The sequence below is a fragment of the Sparus aurata genome, chromosome 17 (assembly GCF_900880675.1).
Source record: "Sparus aurata chromosome 17, fSpaAur1.1, whole genome shotgun sequence".
Lineage (NCBI taxonomy): Eukaryota > Metazoa > Chordata > Actinopteri > Spariformes > Sparidae > Sparus > Sparus aurata.
The window spans coordinates 19,953,711-19,969,912 of NC_044203.1; the positions used below are offsets into that span (position 1 = coordinate 19,953,711).

At 43.0% G+C, this 16,202-nt stretch overlaps 1 protein-coding gene across 3 annotated transcripts in view; it reads right to left on the reverse strand.

Moving 5' to 3' along the window:
- Positions 1-16,202, reverse strand: part of creb5b (cAMP responsive element binding protein 5b) — a 54,172-nt gene that overhangs the window by 16,099 nt on the left and 21,871 nt on the right. For all 3 annotated transcript variants that reach the window (XM_030394685.1, XM_030394686.1, XM_030394687.1), the window contains 2 exons: positions 6,362-6,488; positions 5,064-5,174 (listed from right to left, as the gene is read on the reverse strand). In XM_030394685.1, the coding sequence (XP_030250545.1) occupies positions 5,064-5,174; positions 6,362-6,488 (238 nt within the window). The remainder of the gene's footprint in view (positions 1-5,063; positions 5,175-6,361; positions 6,489-16,202) is intronic.

Below are 16,202 nucleotides of genomic sequence, written 5' to 3' on the forward strand. Positions count from 1 at the left end.
ACCTAGCCCGATGCTTAGTGACAAATTTATTGTCCTTAGTAACAATGTAAACAATAGATAATTGGGAGATAATAAATAACACATTTTCATACACCGGCCCCTCTGTCTGAAATTAGCAGGCAAGCGGGATGTGGGGAAAACATGGAGCTCATTTAAAATGGACACAAAAACAATGCCAAATCCTTCCACTTTAAAAATAAAGGTCCCACTGACAGAAGCAGCTGAGTCATGTCCCACAATTGGCACAGGCAGATGTAGTTTAGAACCAGCTTGATAAGGGCTTGTTTGGGCTTCCCTTGTTACAGATCAGAAATGATAGTAAAGGTCTTTCATCATACACACAAAGATATCAAACCATCTGAGCAGGAGAGGAGGGTTTTCAGAGGAGAGTAAAGTGCATGTACATGCATGTGTGTTTACACTGTACTGTATGTGCATCCACATCAGGGGTGGACAGAACACAACACAACAACAGTATGATAAAGAATCATGTCATAATGGGTTAAGGTGAGCATACATAACTGTACATTGGGATAGGTAAAAAAAAAACTAAAAAAAACTACCTTAATTAATAACTGGGTCTGGCCGATATGCTAAATGCTAACATCCTCATGGTGGATCCTCCAGCTGTGACTTCTGCATTGACAGAGGAACTTCTACTGAGACCTTTCTGCAGTTTTTGACTATAATCTCTCTCACAGTTCTTACTGCAGACACTCAATCATCTCCAAGAGATTTAAAAAACGTTCACCAATAAGAGAGGCTGAGGAGACTGGTCATATTACACTTTGAGAATGATTGAGCAAAGAGGTTGAATCTAGTTCCAATTTTGGAGGACTTCATGCTAAAGGCCCAGACAGGTAATTAACACAAGAAACTCTGATTTGGACATGAGGCCACTGTGGTGTGTATAAGATGAAATATTTTGCTAGTAAACCCACTTGCATTCTTTAATCTAGTGGGTCTGGCATGTTTACTATTATTTCATTCAATCAAAGTAAATTTTTACACAGCTAAGTCTAAATGACTTTAAAAGTAAGGCTGGGACAGACTACAGAAGTTGTACTATTCTAGCCAAGTCTGAAATCAGGTTGCATCACGCATATACAGAGAATCTTCAGAGATGTTCAAACATGCACACACTACCAAGATTTGAAAAATATTGGCGCATCTCACAGGATATTATTTAGATTATCGTGCCAGGGAGAGCAATGCCTCACCTCACGTGACCTCATAGGAAAGCAGATGTAATCAAAATGGAGGCTGTGGTGCAACAACTTGCTGTAAAAAAATAGAAATGCAGAAGAAACAAACCTGGATGAGAACATATTTGGGGAAATACGTTAAATTTTGGTCTACTCGTCAGCAAGAACTGGATGTGAGATTTTAACTGTCACTTTAAATATGTCAACAGCAGTATGCTCGCTAACACTAGCCTCTAAGGTTATAATGTTGACTGTTGCTTGGCGACATCGTCAGCTGCTCTGGGAGATCTCCTTTATTGACTAGTGTGGTCATTTATCCAGAATTTATGATTGATATTTATCGGGGTGGCCCTGATACATTTGTGAGCAGTTCAGGAAATCTAAGGCTGGATTGGTAAACCCCTCACATTACCAGATAATCTGGGCAGAACTTCAGTACTGACCAAGGTCTCCGACCAGATTTCTCGTCCGATTGTTGGAAGAGTCCAATCAACATAAAATCATCCTGAAACTCCTGTAGCGTAAACCCAGCTTAACAGTACTTTCACTTGTGCGGAATATGAATTACCCTTTCCATCCCTGTCTTCTGTGAATTTATTTGTGTACATCCTATTTGTCACTTGTTTTTAAGTACCTGACTGCTGTCCGCATGTGTATGAATGTCTGTGGCTGTCTAATTATGTGACACCGTGCCAGGAGGATGACACAGAGCTTGAGCAGTCAGTGTGTGTGTGTGTGTGTGTGTGTGTGTGTGTGTGTGTGTGTGTCTGTGTCTGTGTCTATGTGTGAGAGAGAGAGACAGTTCACAAGGCCCTGTGGAGAGCCGGCTCTGAGCGTTGATGTAATGCTTTGGCCGGCGCGCTGTGGAACTTGGCCTCCTCTCTGCACCGTTTCCTCTACGCTGCAAGGGTCAACTATCCCACAACCTCCAGTGCACAACACGCACCATTCTATTCCCCAGACCACAACAGAGCAGAACACAACCACACCCGGCAGCATGAGCACCCAGTCCTTCACAAGAAGAAAAACACTTGAACCAAAACTAATAAAACACTCCGATCTCAGCAACACTCCCAGACAACAAGCTAAAAGCAATACGGGAAAACAGACAAGTCGGTTACTACACCACGGGGCTTTGCTGTACCACTTAAACGATGGCACTTAAGGAGAAAATCAGAGATAGGAGAGAACAAAGATGGGCACTGATGCAGATACAGTCTTTGGCCCAGAGAGCACAAACAGAGAGCTTAGAGCGAGATATGAGTCCCCAAGGGGCCACAGCAGTCCTTCGGCTCATTAACTATTTACACCAGAGACAGGCCTCCCTCCTGCTCTGGCCCACCACAAAATCAATTAGCCTTCATTAGCCCGGGCTCTGGGCATGCTTTCTTCGGCAGGGGAGGGTTAATTCTGCTACTGAGGCCTCCAGTTACCACAAAATATCAAACATCCACACACATTTGAGTTGCCATTGGAGAGAAACTGGACCGAGTCGGAGTCCTTTCATGTCACAAAGAATTCCTCCAATTTCTCACTCTCGCTCACCGTTTGGTGTCTCAAGAATATCAATAGCCTCTCTCGACTTTCAACTCCCCCGCTTCACTCCGCCTGTCTATCTATTTCCTTCATGTCTATCAAAGTCCCACTCAATCCCCTTCTCCTCTCTCGCAATGTAAACGCTGAGCAGAAAAGTCAACGTCCGGGTCCGTGCCTCGGGAGTGTGGGGTTACAGTGCGGAGATTTCCCATTGGCGGAAAGTCAACATGGTCGGGGTAATGCGATTATAGCTGGATTGTGAACGTCGCAGGGGACACATGGGCCTGATCATGGCCCAGTTATCCGATAGCGAGGGCCGTATTTATCGACCTGGCCCGGGCGAGGATATTACAGACATAAGAGACCCCGTCTATGCTTATGAAACCTTTGCTGGAGATTGCACCCTGATAACACAATTAGCCTCTCACTTTCTGTCCACAATCGTGGAATTCCATCAGTCGCATTCAGACATCAGGGATCAGAATCTCAATTGATCCAGGTTTGGTCGCTTGTGCCTCGTGTCTAAGCGGCCAGCTAACCAGAAAGTTGCATGGTCGAGGGGGCCTGCAGCCGTTTAGTGACTGCATATGTTTATGGGAGGCCTAACAGAGCATTTACAATTCAATTACACAGATAGGAGGAGGGGGAAAAAAGAGCAAGATGTGTCTGGATGACGGCCAGAGGAGAGATAAGCCTAATACACTAATATTGTGTTACCCCAGCGTGTTACCATAGGAACAGTTGAAGAGATTCAAAAGACTACAAAGACGATCAATCTTGAGAGAGCAGGAGGAAGAGGGAGAATTAAATGCCCTGGGAATGCTCCCGCTCTCCTCTATCAGAGCAATAACTCTTCTAATGACCTCTGCTACCTCCTCTCTCTCTCTCTCTCCCTCTCTTCACGAGATGTTTCTGTCCGGCACGCTCAGCTATCAGTGAACCTCCACAAACACAAAGAGCGGCCAATGGTTTGTGATTTTTTTGATATCCAAGTCGTGACACTTGCTCTTATTCATACGGAGCCTCTTCCATTTTCAGAGGTATTTATTTTAAAAACAAAGGTTGGCTGCAGGTCATGTTGCAACAGTATTTATCAGTTCATATCACCTTGAGTGTAACTGTTAATGAATTTGACATTAATCAAAGGCATACTGTCAGTCATTGGCATCCGTACAAGCAGTTAGGGGTGGGGGATTCGGCCAAAAAATAACACTGATATCTATTTGATCACAAACCCAATCCACAAATTGAACTGCAATCTTTTCACCCAATTTTGCAATGCTCTGTAGACTGTAGCCAGTTTGGAAGAGCCTATGAATTTCTCTGTTTGCACCACTAAAACACGATTTTTTATGAAAGATTGTTCTTTAATGTCATGCCTGCTATGGAGAGCTGAAGTCAAGCCCCTTCCTGTGGACCTCATGGGACCTTATTTTGGTAAAAATGTTTGTGAATTAAAAAGAAAATCAATAAAGTGGCAGCTTATCGTAAAAATAGTAAAATGTCATCTAGTTTTGTGTAAAACCGCTCAGTGAACTATATCATCTCGCTCAGCATACTTCCCCAACATCAACATGAGTGCAGTCTCGGAACAAAGAAAGTATTAGCAACGGTGAAAATAAATTCAAAAATAAATTTGCACCCAAAAAAAAAAAAAATGGACAATAAAATTTTAGCACTCTATTGGTTTGTTCATGTAGAACTGCAGAAGTAAGAAGCCATTAAGTAATGTGTTCTCAATTCGCCTGAAAAGTAGATTGTGGACACCTTCAACATGAATCACAGATTAAAATCATCAGATCACCCACAACAACTAGCAGTACTAAAATGCAAAGTCAGACTGAGTGGAAGCTTTCTTTCTCCTCAACTTTTTACTTCTTTAACTTTCAAATCCCATCTCCGTTCTGCCTCTCCCCGCTCTCAGCTATGTCTCATTCCCACCGCTCTAACTGCCTGCTTTGTGAAGGATGAGGTCATTTGATTTTTTCCCCGCTGTGTTAAACTAGTGCTAACAAGTTGCAGGACCTACAGAACATGTTCTGTACATTAAGATATACATCAGGCAGTCGGTGGGCAGCCCGGCCACAACCACATAAAGGGGCCTTTATTCCAGCCCTGAGTCTCCAGTGCTGCACTGGCAGGTTCAGACACAGCTTTGATTACACACCAAATGATGAAATCCACACAGACCTTAGTGCACAGCTTTGCTGGCACAGCCCAGTGGAAAAGAGAGGTTGCAACACTATGAGCTTAAGTGTGTGCGCTTGTGTATGTGTGTGCATAAATGTGTACGTATCCATGTGAATGCATGCACATACTCACCATTTTGGCTTCTGAGTGCATGGAGGGAATGTGAGGGGAAGAGCAGGAGGTGCTGTGGGTGGGTCCTTGCATACCCATCATATTGGAGCCCATGGACATTTGTCTTTCCATCTGAAGGTTACAACACCATGATAAAAGTCACGCTCACAACAAGTTTTTTCACACATGATGAATCAACCAAAAGTGTTTATTTAGCTCTGATTTTTAAGTCTCAACAAGATGCTATCACTGCTGTCACAAAAGTAGCTTTAGCACTTAAAAGCGTGAAACTTCCTGCACAGTAGAATACGGGGGGCTGAGATGAGAGAGCACGAGAGCCTGATTTCACATGACAGGCTGCCCTGTGCACAGCTCTGTGTGATGATAACTGGAGCTGACCCAAAACAGGAAGCCAGCACGGAGGGACTTAACACAGGAAGCCCATGCAACAGGGGTGTGTGTTTCTGATAATAGTGTGGTGACTGTCAGTTGGACTAACGTGTACAACCTCATCCCTCACAGTACAGGACGTGTCAATGAGGTGAACGATATGAGAGTTGGTGCGCGTTAGTTGTGTGAATACATCCAAGTTGGTCTTCATCCGTGTTCAGACCAGAAGGAAGTGAGAGGTCACCTGTGCAGGGTGAAGATGTGAGCGGTGTTCATAGAGCAATACAAGCAGGAAATAAGAAACCACATCTGTGAGAGCATCTGCATGCTGCAGCCCCCCAGCTGCTGAACTCTGGTTGGTGCGGTGGTCTCCACGAGGAATGGCCCCTCGCCACCCCCCTTTGCCTGACCCCTGCCCCCTCCCTCATCCACAGAGTCTCAGGCCGAGAACCTGACACACAGCCTTAATTGCGCTAAGTGTGTTTTGTGTAAAAATATCACCAAAACCTGCACCCCTTTCCTGAACCGTCAATCTTCCCCAAAATCGCTTAGCTCTTAATTTAATAAACATGGGAGGGTTTTTTTCTCCATACCATAAACACAGGCTGTCTTATGTTACAATGAGAACACATGTTGTATCATTAGAATCCTGATACGAGGACCTTTCTCTGGGTTGTTATCATTCCCTGCTTCCCAATGTGGGTCCTCGAAAGCTTTTTGACTTAATTACAGTAAGGTCTATATGCAGAATCCTTCCTTTTTATACAAGATCCTTACAAAATGGTGACAGAATTATGTTATGAAAAGTATGTGGTATGTGTATAGTCTGAGTTTACACTCCTGTCACATATGAGCGAGTGACTTTGCCTCTGCATGCGTGAGTGTGCCCGTGAGTGATTGTGCTCTGTGCTCTCCCTTGTTGTACTCACAGGCATCAGCACAGCGGAGGAGCCAGGCATGGTCGGGTCTGGCAGAGTTCCAGGCATGGAGGCTGGCAGAGGCTGTCTCTGTCTGTTTCGTAGGTGCAGCAATGAGGACAGAGAGCCGGGGACAGGCCTGAGAAGACACACACACACAGAGACAGACATTCAGAATACTTTAAGGTTTGCACTGTTGCAGATGAGTGATATCATTATTCTTTGTTTTATCATAGAACACCATCAATCTCAACTACCACCACCATCAAGTGCTTGCATGCACAAACAAATCATTCAAAGGCTGGTTTAAAACTGTAAATAAATGTGGTAAAATGCACGAAAACATTTAACCACATTTGTTGAGCCTGATGGTTCAATCTTGACCTTGGACGGACAGAGAAAGGAAATAAATGAATACTTAATCAATAAACATGATAAGTATTATATGCACTTTCTTGCAACGTCTGTCTTGAGTGATTTGCACTGATAGATTGGAATCAATCTTGTGATGCTGGGAAGGTGGTTGTGCAAAGAGGCTAAATAAAAAATAATCCATATTACACCACAAATGCATTAAAACAAACTACTAAAGTAACAAGCCTGGTTTGAAAATTTGCATTAAAATGTTGGGAGTAAAAGTAAAAAATTGGGAGTAAAAGTTAACTACAGATACAAAAAAAAGAATTGCTTTAATTACAGTAAGGAAGACTTTGCACTACATTACTTCCCACTTCCGCACAGAACAAGCTTAATGACTTAAGTCATATTTACAACATTAACTACTGAATGTTTCAAATGTAATTTTTCTAAATAGTTAGGGGGAAAAACACACACACACAAACCGGGAAGAAAGTACCAACTCTCTCACAGATGTCTTTTTGAGTTTTAATGGAACTAGACAGAAAGTTGTGATGGTCATACTGGATTTTGTTTAGGATGGACCGGATCCTGCTGGCTACAGCACCATGTTTGGATGGGAGGCTATCGACAAATGGCATTGTACGGTCTGAGATCACTAAAGAAAAGTGCTCTGGCATCTTAAAAATAATTACACATTTATTCATTTCACGTCTGTGCTATTTCAGAGTAAGTGTTTTCCCCAGCTTCTCTCATTTTCAGTTTCCACTTGTTTCTGCAGCAACGAAGTGGGACTGGAAAAAAGAGCATGCAGCCGTGTACTCGTGCTGCAGTTCAAAGTTGAGGCATCTTGGGAGTTTTTGGATGCACTTTAAACGAGCACACTTCGTGTAATACAATGGATGAATAACGACAGTGGTGATGATGAATGAATAATGTTTGTCATAACAACCACATGAGATGTGCATGACGGGAATCGCTTTTAGAAACTGCTACGGCGGTGGGAGCCCTGCGGGGAAAAATCCCCCTTGTTGACCACAAAAGTGTGTGCTGACCAACAAGCATATCCACACTTATGGCCACATCAATAAATCACATGTACAGATGAGGCCTGGGCTAAGCTTAAACTCCTGACAACAGTCTTGTCACAGTCACTGGCTCAGAGCTGCAGCCATCCAAACACCCAGACCACTCCATCTGCACGCGGTGACATCATTTATACAACTGCCACCAAATCCCTGCTTGTAAGAACACTGTTTTCCAGCTGCAGGGTGCAGCTACACCCACATGCATACAGCAATCAACTCAGCTGAAAAAACAGCCGCTGGATTCCTAACCTGTACCAGGACAATCAATAATTCTCCAGTTATCATTGACATCAGGATGAATGCCCGTCAATAAAGCTCCGTTTCCTTGAGCATTTAGGAATTAGTGCAAACAAGAGGCATTTAGGTTAGCTGTGTTGAACAGGTTAATGTAATCAATTGACCACGTTATGGCCTGGATTACCGTAATAGTGAGCAGTGATGGAGTGATGGCCAAATGGTGGTGGTGTGTGTATGTGTTGGGTGGGGGGTAGTGGTCCACCAGAGCAAAACGGTCCCCCACCTGAATAAATACCTGTATTTTTCCAGACCTAAATATGTGCATTTACGCTCCAGACATTTTAGATTGCTCCACACACACACAGGGCCATTACCATCCCGACTGTGTGTCATTCCTGTCTAACATCCCAATTTATCACAATCGCACTCATTTAACAGCACGTATGACATCTGAGCAACACTGCGAATCCAAACATTTCCACATGGGAAAAGTCATGAAAGTACAATGAGGTATGCAGTTTAGCTGCGCGCTACATCAACATAGTTTCCCTCAGCGTTTAGACTCTGCCCGCCTTCCAACAGGATGAAATAACAGTCACGAGGCAGTGGCAGTGACACGCTGTTGGCTTTGTGCATAAAAACTGTTTTGCTGGGTTTCTATTCAGTGTGATGACTGCATCATGAGGTTTTTATTTGGGCTGTCGATGTAGAACTAGATTTTTTTGAGGAGATTGCTTCACCCCAAACTAGCGGAAAAAATGTCAGCGGACATATTTTTAAAAACTGAAACAGTGTTTCCTTTAAAAGTTTTATATAACATCTCATTCCTTCACGCAGAGGAAATATATCCTAATGTAACATGCATTACAGTGTTGCCCTGTCCATATATATAGTACATTATACTGTGTGAAATGTCCATCATAACCTTGTAATGTGATTGTGCTACATACAGTACAATAAGTGTGCGCTGATTTAATCCAAACTTGGAGCTGAAATACTGTTGCATCACCACAACAGCTTTTATGGAAATTCAGATCAAAATTTGATCATCTGTGAAGCCGAGGTGTAAAGAAAATTAGGAAAGGTTTTTAAAATGGGTAAAAGTGGGTACTGTGCAAAAAATCTGTTTAATCCTACAAAGCACTTATTTTCTCATGAGGAAATTTGAATCATTCCGCAGCAGCTCTGGAGAGAAAGATAAATTAAGATAAGACAATAAAATGCACGAACACAGAGCCACCTGTGACCGTCAATAACTGGCAGAGGTCAGGATTACAGCACAGGCAGGTCGCTGTTGTGCTGCAGGTCAGGCTGGAGAATAAAGGCCTCCTTTGAAGCTTGCACAGGCTGTACTGCTGCAGCTGTCTATAAGCAATGCTCACCTGCAGCAGAGCGGGAGCACGAACAGCGTATCTGTCACCACCACACACACCAAAACACAACCTGCTTGTCCAGCCAGAATAAAACCAAACTAACATCTGACAGCACTTCCTCTGGGGATTAACTCAGTGTTGTGCTGACTCTGCTGATAAATAAAGACATTTTAGACCAACTGGAGGCGAAAAGGCCACTATAATGAATGTAGAAAAGACTTTTATGTCACTCTTTGAAAGGACATATCTACGGGGCCAGAACTGTGACTTTGTTTTATTTTGGCATCGAAAACTTTGGCAATAATAACAAAACCTGAACTGAAAAAGGAAACATTGGCATCGAAACACTTGTATTGGGGGAAAGTTGTGACACTGAAACAAGTGTTGGCACTGAAAAACTTCCACTGACAAGTACAACATGTCTTTATTCATAAGATGTCAAAAATTATTTTGCTTTATTTTAATTTTTGGGGGGATTTTCGTGTGTTCTTCAATTACAATCTTCTGTTTTTGATCACATTTGTCTTTTTTTCACTTTCATTTTTTTTTTCAACATCTCCAGTTGTCAGTTTCTAGGTTCCACACTTTTGGCGTGAAGAGGAGTAGTTTGAGGGGAGGCACAAGGAGAGCTTGACTTACATATAATCTCCATACTGATGAGAAAATGATACTCTTCTGGACCAGAGGTTTTTAGCTCCAAAGATTTTAACATGACTGCATAACGTGCCTACAGCAACAGCTTCCACAAGTTCACTTGAAACTCCCAAACTGAGAGTAGTTTAAGTCTGTTTCTCTCTGCTGTTGTTTGTTCATGTTCGACCTGGCTGGATTAAAGTTTACCTTATGCTGGTCTGAGGTCTGGAGGTTAGTTTATGTCAGCTAATGTCAGCTTTTATAGCTTTCACTTGGTTATTTGTGAAAGACAATAGCAAAAAGAAATAGAAGACAGCATTTAAAAAAAAAAGTCAGCCTGTCCCTGAAAAACACATCTCAACAAAAGAAAATAACAAAATAAAATGAAAACCTTTGATCTTTCTTTTGTAGGTTTGTTTTCAATGCCAATTGTCTTTCTTTCAATGGCAAAGTCCATTTTTTTTGTCACTGATCTAGCTCCATGTATTTCCTTCCTCCTACTTATTATTTAGCTGGCAGAAAATTCTGGTGGGTTAACCAAAATAATAGTTCATCCTCCCAAATCTGCGGATTTGTAACCTCTCAAATCCAAAGATTTACTATTATAAATGTTTTATATGATGGTGAATAGCATCTTCTGGGGTTTTGAACTGTTGGTTGGAAAAAACAAGTAATTTGAAGATGTCATATTGGATTATGGGAACTCCTCTTTGTTGCTTTTTCTGACCCTGTGAGGTTAAAACCAGTCAGTGGTTATCAACCAATGTATCTGACTAAGTCGAGACTTTTTAATAAAACCCACGTCTTTACTCTTTACTGCTTCTGATGCTTTAATTGGCTTCCCGTCATCCATGTATATGATAACTGCATTTCTAAGTGTCTCGTTGGTTTTCTCTTCTCTTTCTGTGTTTACATCTGTTTGCTTGTGAATGCATTATCCACCAGACTGTGACAGTGGATTAGTGGATGCGTGTTCAGAGAGTTTGAGTGTGAATAAGTGCATGTGCCAGTGCGTGAATGTTCATGAAGCTGTGCGTGAACATGTGTGTGTATGCATGTGAGTGAATAATGACAGACTGTGGCTCCACTGAGGGGATTGATAATAGCCTGGGCTGCGGGCCCCAGGGGAGAGCAGGTAGACACTCTGCAGTCCTGACCCTGCACTCTCACATTACTGAGTGCCTCGCTCTCAGCCCAGCTCTCCTCCACAGCCCCCGCCCAAGAACCACCACCACCACCACTGCCACCACCACCGGCGCACCACAGACCGCCCCCCACCTTCACTCCACCATGACATCACTGCTAGACCTTCTTCTTCTCCCCTCTCTGAGTCCCTCTTTTGCCCTTTATCTCTTGTTCAACAGTCTATTTCTCTAAGTTATCCTGCTATTTTTCTCTCTGATGGAGCAGAACCGACAATGCTTCATTGTGCTGTTAATCCTCTATGACTCTCTTCTGGACCCCTCGTGGTGCCCACACCTCAACTCAAGCCCCTCTGGACTTGCTTGCTCTAACTTACAAATCCTGCAGTCTGCACACACGCTAAGCTTTACCGTCCCAATCCCCACAGTCCCAACTCCAACTCAAGTACTGGGGACTTAAACACAAGGGGGTTGGCGGCCGTCCAAGAGGAGCAGAGAGAGAGGGAGAAAGCGGTGCAGTCAGTCCACTGACTCATATCCTTCCCTTTCTGACTCCGTTCCAGCAATGATGTAATGCTCTTGGCTTTTCGCCCTCCCCCCACCCTGTGCCTGCCCACCCCTAGATTTCGTCCCTCCCTCCTCTCCTCCTCTCGCTTTTCCCTCTCTTTCCTTCCTCGGCCCGTCCAACATCGCTGTTGCTCACTCCTCGCTGGGTGAAGTCACCGCGAGCTCTGGGTAGACACAGCAGCTAAAAAACTTTCGAACGTAACCAAAACAGCCCGGGGCCAAGTTCCAGACGCTCGGGAGACGGTGGTGCAGTCGCCATGGGAACGGGGGTAAACAGAGGGAGAAACAAGGGCCTCAAACAGCTTGCAGCTGCCTGGCTCTCTGAGTAAACACTACACAGGACCTGCCCCTGATTTACTGCCTTTAATCACTGGTGGGAGGAGAGTGCCATGGGGTTTGGACTGAGGAAATAATACGAATCTGATCAAATAAATCAGCCCTAATGGGTTACGACACAGGCTGACTTTTATAAGCGGGCTAGTGGAGGGATGGATGCTGGAAGGGTGCTGCACTGGGATGAATCTGGGATGGGGGTGTCCTCACATCAGGGAGCCTCAAGCTGAGTTGAGCCATGCCAAGACACAGTCGAGAGATGGTGGTGGATGATACTCTGGAGTAAATTAGCCAGAGTGTTGTGGTATTTATTCACCAAATATGATACTGTTTTGATTCATTAGACACCATTGGCTGAGGATGGCAGAGATGGGTTGTCTTTCGTTTTGATCCAGAGTAAAAAGCATGTCAGTGCATTCCTTTCATCAGTGCATCTGAAAAAAACTCTTCAGTAACAACTGTGTAATCTTGTTCTAGGCTTAACTGGCATCTGTCAGCAGCACCTGATGGATACGCTTCCCTTTTCACTTTCAGTCATAATTAATCGACTAAACTAACTTCGCTCTTTATCAGCATGTTTGTCCCTCCCTTCTTGCACTTCTCTTCCTTTTATCCAGCCACCTGATTCCTGTCTCATCCCTCTGTCTCTTGGTCAGATTTCCATCTTCACTTTCCCTTCATAGTCTCACTGCATTTTTCCCACACCTTCATCCTTCTGATCCCACTTTGTCCACTCTTCCATCCAAACATGATCTATCTTTTCCTTTCCTTGTGCAGACACATCTTTCATCCTCTCCTCCACCATCCTGGTATAAACTCCACGTCCTAACATCTGATGCCTCCCCCGCCCCCTCCCCCACCCTCCTGATCCTTCATTTCCTCCACTCCGTCCACCTCCTATCCCCCTCTTCCTCTCCTCCATCCACCTCTGATCCCTTTCTTCCTCTCCTCTGTCCACCTCTGATCCCCCCTTTTCCACACTTCCCTGCGTTGTGATCCCAGCGCTCCCCAGAGCTGTGAGGCATGTCCCTGTGTGTGAGTTGCTTGTGCAGGAGCCTGCATGTGTGGTGGCCCCGGGGCAGGGATGACACAGCCCCGCTGGAATGAGAGGGAACAGAGTCTGGGCGTTCCTCTACAAACGCACTATTAAACCCACTGCAGTACACAATGAGCTCATCTTAATTCAGGTCAGATGTACATCCTGCATTCTCTCTCTTTCTTTTTCTCTCCTTCCTTCATTTGTAATTGATTACACTGTACACCTTTGTTTTTCTGTACCTTTGTTTATTTGTTCTCCTCCCTCACTCGACCTGCTATGACTCTATGTGCATTAAGCCTACAGTTTATCCACGGCCCATATTTGCCTGTGCATTAGGGCATTTGTCAAGTCAGAGCATGAGGGCACCGCAGGCGTTTTGCAGAGGTCCCGTGCTCCTGAACCCAGAGTGGACCTCCCTCCTTATCACCTCTCTCCTCTGAATGTAATCTAATCATAAACAATAATAAAGGAAGTTTTGTTTAAATTGTGAAGTTCGCAAGGTCAAAGTTGGACCACGGGAAGGCCATAACTCTCTGTGGAGGTGTGGAGACTTTCTCTGTTCTGGCGCATGCACAATGGGTGTTGAAATCAGCCCAGTTGTTTTATCACGTGCATGGGAACAGGCGTTATGCAATCTAAAAAAATGTGATATGCAGTGAATCCTGGAATAGAAGTCATCAAAACCACTATGTTACCATTAATTAACTGTACTATACCAGAGGAGATATGTAAACAACTGACAGAACTAACGAATATCACATCAGGATCAAAATATATTGTAACAGACAGTGTAAAGATTGTTTTGCACGTGTTTTAGTTGCTTTACACATGTGACCACAAAGTTTTTCAGGCATGACATGACATAATTCAGCTGGATTGATATGATGATCATAATCTATATTATGCATGATAGATCTCCGAGACGAGGAGGCAAGGTGTAAATACGTTTTTGCATTTTTTTTGCGACACATTTCTGCACATGATTTTCCAGAGTTTGTCCTGTCTTTCTTATCTAACTTTATGCTATTTACGTTTTTCAGCCATCCTCTAGCCTATAAGCCTATTTTGCTCTTATGTAAACAAACAGGCAACATATGGCCTTAAAGCGCATCTAAAGCTCACATTAGCTCTTGCAAATTGCTATTCCACTCTGTGTTTTACTGATTATCAAATTGTTTTATTACTGTGAAGAATTTGTATGATTAACCACACCTGTCATCATATCCTATTAGCCAACTGGTGTCCATGATGTAATAATATGTGAGTGTTTCTTCCATTTCTCAAACAGTTTGACCTGAGGAAGATCCAAGTTGGATCAAAATGTTTGCTTTATTAGACTTTGGTAAGTGCAGGTGTTGCCCTCGTTTTCACATATTTTCATTACCTGACAGCCTTGATCCTATATGACGTGAGAATAACCAGTCTCTTCTTTATAATCTATATTATGTAAAAACATGTTTTAAATGTGCTCTGTGACTGGAAAGTATCAGTGAGATAAGATTTATTCAACTGTATGTGTACAAATCGTCAAGAAAGCCAGGTTTGATTTTGATAAGATCTTTTGCCACAGTTGTCCTTAAAGTGAAACTCTCACCAAAAATCAACCGAGGCTTTATTTGTGATTGAATATGAGTCAAACCTTTGTTTAAATGCATAATTACGACGAAAGAGGCACTTTTAAGATGTACTGTAGTTTCGTTTTCGGGCAAGCTAATTTTCAATGGGGTGCAGGGGCACTTCTACGCTAGCATCAAAATTCAAAATCAAAACGCTATTTTTAAAACACTAAGAAGGCTTGAGACAAAATGAAACCTTGCACATAGTATCACCATGGTCTCTACACATGAACACAAGCATTGAGAACATTGTTTGTGTATGCAGAGTTGACTAAAAAGAAGGTTTTTGGACAACTCACGTTAGCAGTAGCACCTCCGGCGCGCCGCCATCATGGCAGACAAAAAGTGTCGATCCCCTTTACCATTACTCTCCTGCCTGTTTGGTCGCACTCGGGTATAGACACTTTTTGTCTGCCATGACGGCGATGCACCAGAGATCCAGCTCCTACGGTGAGTAGTTCAAAAACCTTCTTTTTAGTAAACTTTGTGTACACAAACAATGTTCTCAATGCTCGTGTTCATGTGTAGAGACCCTGGTGATGCTACGAGCAAAGTTTCATGTTGTGTCGAGCCTTATTAGTGTTTTAAAAATAGCGAAAAACGAAACTACAGTAAATCTTAAAAGTGCCTCTTTGGTCGTAATTATGCATTTATGCAAAGGTTTGATTCATATTCAATCACAAATAAAGCCTTGGTTGCTTTTTGGCGAGAGTTTCCCTTTTATAATCAGCGTATCACCAAATCTTCTTGAGAAAACAAGTTCACAGCAAATGTTTCACCCTACACTCAGGGTTTGCATGAAACCCTGTTGCTTCAGAAGGCATGCAGACCAACAACTATTTGTGCTACTTCTCTTAAAGGCAAAAACAAGGAGCTCAAGTGGCTGGTGGCTCCGAGGTGTGAAAAATTGTGCATTTAAAGCAGCATGGGAAACAAAACCACAAATTGACTTCCTTCAGAGCTTTGCACAGAGATGTGACACCCGAATTGTTGCACACAGTGTGACCAGGGTGGGACTTCACCAACGAGACACATCTTACAGATTAAGACAATGCAAAGTGCAAATGAGTCTGGTTGACGACTTTTAAGTAAAATTAAGTGTTGGTGGCACATTTACATAAGAATAATATAATACAAACTTCCTTACTTGACTTTTTAAGATTTAAAATGCACCATAGGCCAAGAAAAATTCTAAATATTTTCTTGTTAGATGGAATCAAATTAAAACCGACCCCATTTAATAAAATCACATGTTTTGTACACAGCCAAAGTTTAAGTACTTCAATACCACATCATCATAAATTTGATGATCTGATATTTGACCACATCTGTACTGTAATCACTGCTCACTAACCCAGCTGCAGTCAGGTTGATTGTGCTATGTAATGGAAACAACGGGACTGAATTCCTCTTTTGAGCCAGAATAGAAGAATGTCATTTTTAATGCCTCGTGCCCACACCCAAACCA